Raw genomic sequence first — 12,142 nt, forward strand, 5'->3', positions numbered from 1 at the left:
GTTTGCTCCTTCTAACATAGCCTGCAAAATACCATGTGCTATAGACTGAATGCTTGTGTCCTCCCAAAATTCATACGTTGAATCCTAATCCCCAGTAATGGTATTAAGAGGTAGGGCCTTTGGGATGTGAGGAGGTCATGAGAGTTGGAGCCCCCATGAATAGGCTTGATGCCCTTATAAAAGAGATCCCGGAGAGCTCCCTTCCCTCTTCTGACATGAGGACAGACTAAGAAGACATCAGGCAAGCCTTGCTTATTCACGTGGTAGCTTCATGGTCCTATAGGTGCATTCAAATAAATAACAGCCTGGCAAGTAAGAAAAGAAGAAGACAATAAGAAGAAGGAACATGGAGAGAATGGCTGGCTGGCTGGTGAGCTGCACTGACAGGTGCACAGACCATCATGGGCCCAGCTTGGGTTTTCTTCTCAAAATTCACCCAGGCCCTGGACAAATAAATCTGTTCACATCTATTTCATCTGTTCACCAGTTCTCTGCCCCCTGGGGAGGAGTGCTGTCTCCTACAATCTGGTCTACCCACCTCCCACCACAGACTGGGTGTAGAGACAGCCCCAGATCTACCTTGTGTCTCTCCAATGAGATCTTAATCTCCTGCTGGGTTGAGTCATTGCCTGTGTGTCTAAACCAAAGTTCCTTCCACTGAGAATTCAGTCTCACCACCTCCCAATCACTGCACATCTTCCTGCCTCTGGGAAGGGCCTGTTTCCTAGAGTTGTACACAGCCTTGGTTCATTCCCTGGCCATCTCTTCCTAGTTATGTTGCCTGCCTCTAGCAGTCTTCAATATGTCTGCTCCATTTTTTCCTACCCCCTTTTCCTTCTGCTAGACTGAAATGCTACCTGGTTGACCACAGGCTCCTACAAGTAGCAATGCCTTTGGAGAAGTCTTCGGATTCCACAGCTGAGTGTGAACCTGAGAATCAGGTCTATGTGTGACCTTGAACCTAAGCCTGATTACATTTGAACCAGCAATCTGGAGTAGGAATGGCTCCCCTGATTTGGAAATCCTCACCTCTAAAATGGAGCTGACCCCCACAAACCTGGGGCTCCAAGCCAACCCTGGAAATGAACCCTCCCAAGCCAGGACTGGTTCCTTCAAAACAATTGAGTGAGCACTCCAGCCCTGAGCACGTTTGTCTTATTGCCAGAAGGTTCCCCTTCTCAGTGAGGGCTGATCGCCACAGCTCTGGGAATGGCCTTACCCTAGGACTGAGGATCTCTGTCCTAATGCCATACTACATTTTATTTAGGATTTTTGCCTTGACAGTCTTAAGTGAGAATGGCTTATAGTTTTCTTTGAGGTATATTTATTAGGTATCACTACTGTGATGGCTCATACAAGAAATTTGAAGCTTTCCTTCATTTTCTATGCCCTGGAACAGCGCATTAGGATTCAATGGCCCTAAGGGTTTGGACTTGCTGCTATTTTGGACAGTAGGTCTTTGCTCTTCTTCCCTATTTCTCCTCTGATTGTTGGTCTGTTTAAATTTTATAACTTGTCTAAAGCCCATTTTAAGAAATTATACTGTCCTCCAAATTAACTCCTTGATCTAGATTTTCTGACTTATTTGATAAAACTCAACAAAGTCTTCTCTTAACTTTCCTCTGTGTCTGGAGCTCGTTGCTTTGATTCCATACTTTGTATATTTGTACTTTCTTCTTGTTTTCTTGTTTAGCTAACAGCTTACCTATTTACTTTCAAACAATCAGCTCCTGGATTTATTTTTTAGTTATATATTTTTCTGTTCTATACACCATCATTTTAGGCTTTTATCTTTACTCATTACATCCTTCTGCTCTTCAAAGTATATTTTGTTTTATTTCTACCTTCTTGCATGGGTGCTTAATTCATTTCATTTATCCTAAATCTTTAATTAACATGATCATTTAAAATCATGATCTTTAGGAATATGTAGCTAAATCCCATGGGTTCTGATTGGTCATTTTCACTTTCATACTCTTGCAGGTATTTTCTATTTTGTTTTTGTTTTTTTTTTTGATCCAAATGTTATGTGACCCTTTAAAAATTTCTGGGCAGTAGGAATATTTTGTTTTCTGTTTTGTCATTAATTTCTAGTTTTACTGAATTGTGATCCTATAATATTATCCATATGGTTCTACTTATTGAGATATATTAAGATTTTGCTTGTGGCCTAAAATATGGCCAACCCTGAATGTTTGTTCCAAGGACACTTGAAAAGATGTAATCTCTGTTTCAGGATACAGAGTTTTACATATTAGATCTACCATATTAAAGTAATAATATATTATTGACATATTAATAATATGTTACCAAATATCTAATATTAAATATATCAATATATTATTGTTAATAATATATTATCTAATAACTAATATTAAATTAATTATGTACAATTAATATAATAGAATATATTTTTAGGTCTTCTCTATCCTCTTTTACCTCCTGTGCCCTCAGTCTGGCAAAGACTATCAATTATTTCTAACTATTTATTCTTTTTATATCTCCTATAGTGTTTGCTATGAATAATGAAATTATGATATTCGGTGCATAGATATTCCTATTTTTTCCTCATTGTGAATTGCAACTCTTATGATTGTAAAATGCCCTTCTCAATCTCATTTAATGCTTTTTGCCCTGAAATCAGTAAGTTTGTGATCCCTGATTTCTTTATGTTTGCATATTCCTGGTATATCTTTTCCAAAGTTCTTGTGTTTTTGAACTTTCAGAATGACTATTTTATGCATGTTCTTGTGCGTAACATAGAGTTGTGTTACGGCTGGTGCTCCAACCTGGAGTTGCATTTTTCAGACAAGTATGTTGGGCTTATTTAACATTTACTCATGTAAGGTGTTCCGTCTTAGTTCTCGCATGTTGTTTTGTTATGCTTTCTGTTTTGTAACTTTTCCAGACAGCTCACTCTGTGCTCTTGTTTGACTTTGTAGTTGTGTGTATGTGTTTTGATCATTTGAAAGGTTTGCATTTTTGTTCTGGGTTCTGTGATTATAATGACAATGTTACTTGATGTCTTTAATCATCTTATTTCTTTAGGTTGTCTATTACCTCCCTACTATATTTCTTTCTTTTCTCCCTTTTCCTACTCACCAGATTTTAGTTGATTATACCTCTTCTTAGTATGTTCCTTTGTAGGAAGATGTGTATTTTGATCTCTCTTATTTGATTTATCAGCTCGAAATATTTTTTTATCCCTCACTATAGAGGTGAAAATCATATTTACACGAAATCCCATTTTCTCTTTCCTCGCACTTTTTGTTACATCGTTTTTAAATTGGGAGGCCTTATAACATTTACCTTCTCTTGTGTAAGCCTTCTTTTTTTTTTTTTTTTTAAAGATTTTATTTATTTATTTGACAGAGAAAGACACAGCGAGAGAGGGAACACAAACGGGGAGTGGGAGAGGGAGAAGCAGACTCCCTGCGGAGCAGGGAGCCCGATGCGGGACTGGATCCAGGGACTCCAGGATCATGACCTGAGCCGAAGGCAGTCGCCCAACCAACTGAGCCACCCAGGCGCCCTTGTGTAAGCCTTCTCTTGTGTAACCTCATCTACTCTCTCCTTAGTCGGACACTTAATTCAATGCATCCGTTTTGCAGCAGCTTTCCCATACATCTCGCTTATGGCGATTTATTTTCAGCTTTGTGCTTAGACATGGACGGTTTTGAATGAGTGAGAACGAAAGGGTTAGAGGGATTCTACCCCCCTATCCTATTAGAACGCAGTGGGCTCGCAAAGACCGTCTTGGCAGCCTTTGGACATTTCTCCTGCTCACCATCTGGGGTTACTGCCGGGCTCTCCCGAGTCTGAAGTTTCACAAACTCGGGCCACTGCGACCCCTCATGGCGGGAGAGAAGGACGCCGGCGGAGGGGAGGTGCAGTGCGGTCCTCCCGCCGGCAGGGGTCGCCGGAGCAAAGCGGCCCGCGGCTCAGGCGCAGGCGTGCCTCTCTCCCGGCCGCACGCGCTCCCTGACCCCGCGCCGCCGCGCGACCTGCGGACTCGGCGTAGGGGTTGGCGCCGGTTCAGGTCTTGCGGTCGCGGGCTCAGCCGAATACGCCCAGGCCGTCCTCTCCGCGGCGCCTCGGCCCCGGTGCGCCGCCGCGGCCCATGGGGAGAGTTGGCCGGGCGGGCCGGGTAAGTGGCGCCCGAGGTGGCGTCCGGTCGGGCGGCCTGGCGGGGAGCCGGGGCGGGAGCGCCTCCCCAGGTGGCGCTGGACGCGAGGCCGCGGCTTTAGGCCGCGCCGCAAGGGGGGCGAGAGGTCCCGGGCCGGCCCCCCCGGAGCCGCCGACGCCCTCGGCCTCCGTGCTGCGGGTCCGCGGCCCCGGCTGCGGGCGACCCGTAGTGTTTCCCCTCGCGCCCGCCGCCGCCTTCCTTTATTTGCCTCGGGTCACCGGGCCCTCGAGTTCTTCCTGTCTCCTTCCTATTCTTCCCCTTTCCCGTCTGTGTGTTTCCTCTCTTGGACCCGAGCACGTTGTGTTGTTTTTTCTTTTCCCCTCTCCGTCGGCCCTGTTTTGGAAAAGTTGTTCCGTCCCTAGACCCTGGTAGCCAGGCTTGTGTCACCTGTGGCCCAGCACACTTGTGCGCCCCCCCCCCCCGGGCCCGGGGAGCGGAGAGGAGGGAAGTCGCTTCCTTCCCGGCCGCGGGACGGGGACCTCCGGATGTGTTGACGTCTCCGAACGGCGCAGGTTTATCTAGACAGATGATGGGAGACAGAACTCCGGCGTTACCTCGGTCTCTGTCCTTGTCGGGCGGTGTTGTAGCCCTGATGCTCAGTCACCAAACATGTTTCCGGAGCATTTCCCTTCCCAGACCATGTGTCCTGAGCAGCAGACGCGGGATAAATAAGTAAGATTGGGTTCCTACTCAGGGAGTTTGGTCTCTAGGGAAACAGGCATTAAAAACCCATCCCTGGGTTGATCAGAGGCTTCCCAGAGGGGGTGATGCTTATAACTGAGTCTGGGAGGTGTTTTGTTAGGTGTGCGGGGGTGGGGGGGGGCGGAAGGCTCCCTGCTGAGGAAAGAAGTGCAAAGGTAGCAGACGAGAAGCACCATAGTGCATTCTGGAAACGGCAGGTAGGGTAGTTTTGAGGGGCGGGTAGTCGGGTGAGCTCGAGAAGGTTCTTTGAGAAGGCAGTAAAGGAGAGACGCTGAAGGTCCTTATTGCTAGAGCCAGGCCTACGGATGGAAAATAGCGTGTCCTGGAGAAGGGCAGAATTCTGCATATACTCCGGCGAGCACTGTGTCTCCGGACAACAGGTGGAGTTTTTAAAGGATGCACCTCAGTTTCCACACGTTTAGGGGATAAAGGCCACCGCCATTTTTACTGTAATAGAGATATTTGAGGAATTGGGGGTAATGCATTAGTAACTTAAGCAGAGGATGTGTTTTAGAATTTTATTAAGAGACGTGCTACCTGCTCTACAGCTTAGAAGGAGTAGGTTGTGAGACAAGAATGTAACAAGGTGTGATAGACGTGTTATCAGTGGAAAGCTGTTGTGATGGTGGAGTTCTGTAATAACTAAAGATAGCCTTGATGGAAAATAAGAATTTGAGGGGAATTGTTGGTGTATTCCCAACTGTGAATGCATAGAATGGATTTCTTTTTTACCTGATTTGTTTTAAATTACCTTCAGGGAACATCCAGGGCTAGTAATCCCTCAAGTCTGTCATAACAGTGAATAGTGAAGGATGTTTTGTTATCCACCCACATTCCAGGTGACTTTCCTGGACTTCGTGACAGTACACCCCCTCCAAAGAAGGGATGTGACCGGGGTGTCAGAGGTGGAGATACAGGAAAAAAAATGTTTTCATTCTTTAAAAAGTCGTTGTAAATTTTACATGGGGCATATGCTTTTTATTGCTTATTACCTGTATTTTTTGTGAACATCAATGTGCACCGCCCCTCATAGTTCCCTTCCTTTTCCTTTCTATCTGTATATACTTTCCACGTTCTTTAGGCTTTATTTTTGCTTTATGATACATGAGTATCTATTTAGTGATTTAAAAAAAAAAAAAGGTTTCTTAACCATGCTGCTTCTTCAGGTGCTCAGAACTCAGACTTTGACTCATTGTTAGTTGTATGGTGGTGGTCGTTTTTCTCCCATTATGATGGTGTACAACTTTGAATTTAGCACACTGGGCGCCTGGGTGGCTCAGTTGGTTAAGCGACTGCCTTCGGCTCAGGTCATGGTCCCGGAGTCCCGGGATCGAGTCCCACATCGGGCTCCCTGCTCGGCGGGGAGTCTCCTTCTCCCTCTAACCCTACCCCCTCTTGCGCTCTCTCTCTCACCCTCTCTCTCTAATAAATAAATTTAAAAAAAAAAAATTTAGCACACTAATGTCAAATACCATTTACAATAAGTTGTGTCCTTAAAAAGCAGATCTGAAGATCTTATTGTTTCATAATGTGATTTAAGTAGGTGCACTTGATAACATTTAGAAAATATGAAGTGTTTGCAGTGTTCATAGCATGGTGTTCAGCTGGATGAAGACAAAATGAGCCCTTACCTTTAAGGGACTTGTAACAGAGGAAGAGACAAGCGTGTCAACCGGGAGGCAACGTAACCTATAGAAGTTGCTCTGAGTTTGTTCAGGGGAAACAAGTTGAGGATGGAGAGTTTTATGTGGGGGTGGCAGACACTGAAGGCTTCATAGATGCACTTGAGAGGTGAGAGAGGTGGGCTGCTTCTGAGAAGACTCGTTCCATGTTCTTTTTCTACTAGTTGCATGTTTAAAAAAAATACTTTGCCAGCTTAGGTAGAATTTTAACAAGTCATCATTCTTCTGGCAGATCGTGTTTACTGTGTTTCTTCTTAAGAACAAAAATGGCGCATACGTGAAAGATGTGTTGATCAAAGCCTGGTGTTACTATAAAAAAGAAATAGCAGGTATTTTAAAGTTCTAAAAGTCACATGTCTGTGTTTGTATTTGATCCTGACTTAAAGTGTATCCAAATGTTAGAATGCGCTAGTTTTTATTACCTGCTGCTAGACTTCATGAAATAAATGTGTTCTGTCATCTAAGTAACATCTCAGCAGTAATTAGGTTAAGTTCATGGCAGTCTTGTCAATGCTTGTTACATTTCAGTGACTGCAGTGGGGAGAATGAATGAATCAACTCTGGTATATTAGAAGTGCTTCAAACAGCTAAAATCAAAATGTGCACACCTTTATATAAAAGGAGGATAGTAAGGAATTAATGGGAATGGAATTCAGGGTGCTGCCCACCCCTGGGCTGGGGAAATCACATGAATGGGATGGGGAGGGGGTGGGCATCGGGATTTAATGTGGTTTTTTGGTCCAGATTCTGACTCGTGGTAAATTCACTGGTGCTGTAGCATTACAGTAATTAAAAGGCCATCCATACATGGATGGATAATGAGTGTGTCATTGCTGTGATTAATCCAGTTCTGTGAATTCAAAGTCCGTTCAAGCGAGAAAAGTAAAGAAAGCTCTTCCTCATTTACTGTGATGCGCAGATCTGATCTATAAGCTCTGTGTCACAGAAAACCAGCAGATGCTGGTGAAATGACATCAGTTTCTAATATTTGAAGTGTGTTTTCAGAGGTTTTGAGAACAGAAATGGTGGTTTAAATGAACATAAGATTTTGCTGCATAGTGATTTTCGAAGCTTGGAGAGGGGGCAAATCAAATGGAATCGTCAACAGACCATCTTCGATTTGGAAATGGAATCATTGGAAGTATGGCCCCATGGGACTTCATTAATTCAGCCATGAAATCTTTGGATGTAAGAACTCTGGTGGAGGAAGAGATCCTCTATACTGTTTGACTTTGTTTTAACCCTCAAATTTGGGAAAATATTTCCATGAAAGTTTACTCTTCCTGGTAGGGAAATGTACTAGTGTTAATTAGACAGCAGCCTGTTCCTCAGGTGCTGCCTCTCCCTCCCTTTTGTTACTTTCTGTTTGTGTGTGGTAAATATACGTTAACACACAGCCTGGGATTTGAACCATTTTAAGTGTGTGGGACCACGGGGCAGTAAATACATACACATTGTACAACCATTAGTACCGTCTATCTCCAGAACCTTTCTCCTGTCTTTAACATTCTAGTGGAACCTCAGGATTGTGTCATTTCTCTGCTGATTCATGTGGCTACACAGACTTTACTTAATAAGTAATATCTCAGCAAATACTTGTTTATTAAATTCCTACCCTGTGCCAGAAATTGGAGATGCACAGGTGGATAGGCTAATCTTTTTGCTTCAGAGTTCAGTGGGCATTTGGTTGGCATATTTCCATTGGCACCAACATATTTGTAAATACCATTTTTGGTGAGGTTCTTAAGTTTCTTATGAAGCGGTACTGGGAGAAGTAGAGTTTGGGTTGCAAACAAATTTGCAAACAAATACTAACTTTGTTTATAATTTCCGAGAAAGCTTCATTGTTTATATTTACTTCCCAGAATGTGTTAGTCTTCCCTTGCCTTTGTGAGAATAAAGAAAGAGAAAACGAATGAACCCATGGTTTAACTAGGCTTTGGTTTAGTGACTATTTGAATGAAGAGAGCCTGTACAGTTAAATGAGGTTAGATGAAGGGTGTGTGGGCGTTTTTGAAGTAGTTTGAGAACCACAGTAGTAAGCTGGACATTCAGCATTGTTTTTCTTTGCTGTTGCTCTGAGTTCTTCTGATGAAATTTAAAGTTTAAGGATAGGTATTTAGATAAGAACAGTTAGTTTTGAATACTGTGTGGGCTCTTGCGGAAGGTGCGTGAAAGCCTCTAAAGCTCTTCGGTACATTGCTCTTCCTTCTGGGCACTCATCGTTGGCCAGAAATCTCTGAAAAGATGGCTTGGGGGGGGGTTTGCAAATAGAGCATTAACCGTGCAGTTGGCCTACCTTCCTGTTCAGCTCTGGGTCAGACGTGATCGTAGTCTGGGGAGAGTGCAGGGAACTCAGCAAACTGGATTTAGGTTTTTGTGGGATTTACCATAGTGTGGATTAAAACAGGTTCTGAAGTGGATGCCAGGGGCTTTCCTTACTGTTTCTTTATTGCCTCAGTGACTCGAGCTTAATGTGACAACGGGCCGCCAAGTTCCCGAATAAAATGTTCACTTTGTCTGGCACTGCAGGCAGTGGGCATTTATTTCCCTGTTGGATATGCTGTCTAGGAAATTCTTTGTTCATGCTATCAGCTGAGCTGGGGAGTTGTCACTGAAGCCTTACTGAGGAGAACATGCAAGCATTCCTCGATTTTTAGGTGATTCATTAGAGCAGTCAGCCACCAGTACCCTGGGCTCTCCTTTATTATCCCTGTGTCTGTACTGCCGTGGGGGCCTTTCATTTAGAAATCAAACCTGAGAGCTTTTAGGTAATCTGAGGGCTGGAATATTAAGGATAGAAGAAACGGAAAAGCAGCAACAGTTGTGTGGGGCCTGACTTCCAGGCTGAGAACTGCTCTGCTGAGACCCAGACCAGCTCTTTTTGGGGGGGGTGGGGGGAGGAAAAGTTGGTACCCACCCCACACAGAGTGAACCAGGGTCAGCCAGGATGTTGCGGTGGCAGGGTCTTAGAATACCAAACCTAGAAGGGCGGAGAAGTAAGCATATACCAGAGAGAAGTTTTTGCCCTGAGTCTGACACAGCCGGGAGGATGAAATATTTTCCTTCTTGTCTGTATTACCTTCTTTTCCTTAGAGACCGACACAGGCGAAACAGGATTTGTTTGACACAGTTCCTATGGCAAAATGCTGTCTGGACCTGGGAACTGACAGATTTTTTTGGAATGTGGCCATGAGTCAGAAACTACCTATGCTAAATATTTTGCAATACGGGGATTTCAATTTTTTTTTCTCTCTTTCCACTTGTGAGAAAGAGATTGATTTTTTTTTTATTTTGGGAAGGGTCTCTGTTGTGGTCTCACCCAGAATGTTGAGTTTTTTAAAAAGGTGACAGTAGGGGCACCTGGGTGGCTTAGTTGGTTAAGCGACTGCCTTTGGCTCAGGTCATGATCCTGGGACTCCAGTCCCCCATCGGGCCCCTGCGCAGGGGAGCCTGCTTCTCCTTCTGACCCTCTCCCCTCTCGTGCTCTCTCTCATTCTCTCTCTCTCAAATAAATAAATAAAATCTTATATAAATAAATAAAATCTTAAAAACCAAATAAAAAGGTGACAGTAGGGATTTAGTGTAAAGAGTTGTGGTGTTCCCATTACTAGGTTTGAAATGGGTCTTCCCACCATGACCTGGGCAGATTTATCTCCCAAAGTCCCAGTTCTGTAGCAGGCTAAGCTTTAATGGTAGCTTCTAGTAGGCTCTCCAGCAGATACTACATTTACTACCAGCCTGGCTTGATAAGGCTTCCTAAGTGTGAACTCTTCCTGTTTTTGTTGTTGTCTTGTGTTCTCTGTTCTGCAAGGGTTTTATGTATCAATCATTTACATGTAGATTATTGATTATCTTTGTAATTGATGTTATTAGAGATTACAAATTTCAACTTGATGGAATATGAAGAAGTCAGGATATTTATGATCTCCTCAATAATCATAATTTATTAAAATACAGCATCCATGATATAATTTGTTTTTTAATTTCTAGGCATATGTTTAGATTTCTTCTTTTATAAAAGGTAGCTAATAGTGCTAAATCAACCTGGTAATAATGGGTTGTTGTAGTTTCTACTTTTTGTTGTTGAGACAAAAAAGAATTTTTTAAAAATTGGATACATGTAGGGGCGCCTGGGTGGTTCAGTCGTTAAGCGTCTGCCCTCGGCTCAGGTCATGATCCCAAGGTCCTGGGATCGAGCCCCACATCAGGCTCCCTGCTTGATGGGGAGCCTGCTTCTCCCTCTCCCACTCCCCCTGCTTGTGTTCCCTCTCTGTCTCTCTCTTTCTCTGTCTCTCTCAAACAGATAAATAACATCTTTAAAAAGAAAAAAGAAAAATTGGATACATATAATTGACAATACGTAATTATTAATAATCATTATATGCAGTAGCACAGAATGATTTCACTCATGAATTACTTGGCCACATGATATAGGTAGAAAAATTAATTCTGCAAGTTTATTTGTAAGCTAATATGCAGATCTAGCGTCATGTGTTAGGGCACTGATTGGCAGTATCAGGCATCTTGGCTTCTGTTGCTGAAGCTTCCTGGACGAGGTGATCTCTTCCAATACCTTTCACCTCTAAAATTACATGATACGGAGTTATTTTAACATGAAAAGATGTGAAATCCTTCCTGTATTTTGCATTCTTTAAACCCCATCCCCCTTGCCTTTCAGCATTAAATTGGAAAGATGTCCCTGTATGATGACCTGGGAGTAGAGACCAGTGATTCAAAAACAGAAGGCTGGTCCAAAAACTTCAAACTTCTGCAGTCTCAGCTTCAGGTCAAGAAGGCAGCTCTCACACAAGCAAAGGTAAGATAAGCCCATGGTGTGGAAGTGGAAATCTACAAAGCAGGTTCCTCCTGAGGAGTACGAGTGCTTTGGTTTCAGCTTGCTCTTCTGCCTGTTTATCAAATATGTAGGGTTAAACATTTATAGGCGGAGAGACTCTGGGTGGAGAGAAGTAAGGAAGTTAAGGTGAGTCCTGGGAATAGAACTGTTTCAGGGAATCAGAATGAAGAAAAAGCGGGACTGTCGGTTTCCAGCAATGACACTGGTTTTCAGGCTTTTTAGTGTGTCTGAGATTGGCCAAGGGTTTGGTTGGAGTGTTGCTTTGTTAGCCATATTCCTGGGTTGGGGCCTGGGAGTCTGCTGTTCGTTGTAGGGGTCTGGAAGCAGCACGTGGAGTAGTGAGGCTCGGCAGGAATTAATAATTTGTATGCCTTAGCGCTCAGATTGGTTCTGAATGTGTCGGGCATATGTAGTCTGGGAGTAATTGGTTTTGATCCTGTTGTGTACATGTTGGGCACTGGTGACATCTTGGAAATTGAACAACATACAAGACATTAAGATTGTTAATAATGTTGTCCACTGTTGTCCATAAGTTGTCCACTGAATATTTGATCTAAAATGCTACTGTCAAAATACTTGTAGGAATGAGAATGGTATCTGGTTTGCTTGTTGTTTTAAGGGCCCTTATGTTTTAGAGCGCATAACCCAGTGGAGGCTGTATCCCCCTAAATGGGGCGAATATTGTCCTACCTGGGTGAAAACTGTGCTGTTTTT

General features: G+C 43.5%; 1 protein-coding gene across 3 annotated transcripts in view; it reads left to right on the forward strand.

Annotated features, from left to right (window-relative positions):
* The first annotated feature begins 3,991 nt into the window (after window positions 1-3,991).
* The window catches only part of RBM17 (RNA binding motif protein 17), a 28,268-nt gene continuing 20,117 nt past the window's right edge, over window positions 3,992-12,142 (forward strand). For 2 of the 3 annotated variants that reach the window (XM_006734766.3, XM_081820537.1), the window contains exons 1-2: window positions 3,992-4,147; window positions 11,252-11,389. In XM_006734766.3, the coding sequence (XP_006734829.1) occupies window positions 11,267-11,389 (123 nt within the window). In that variant the 5' untranslated portion in view covers window positions 3,992-4,147; window positions 11,252-11,266. Of the gene's footprint in view, window positions 4,148-7,577; window positions 7,759-11,251; window positions 11,390-12,142 lie in introns of all 3 variants that reach the window. The other variant, XM_081820536.1, reaches the window with a different exon arrangement.

This window comes from Leptonychotes weddellii, chromosome 5 (assembly GCF_054177405.1).
Source record: "Leptonychotes weddellii isolate Sample4059 chromosome 5, ASM5417740v2, whole genome shotgun sequence".
Lineage (NCBI taxonomy): Eukaryota > Metazoa > Chordata > Mammalia > Carnivora > Phocidae > Leptonychotes > Leptonychotes weddellii.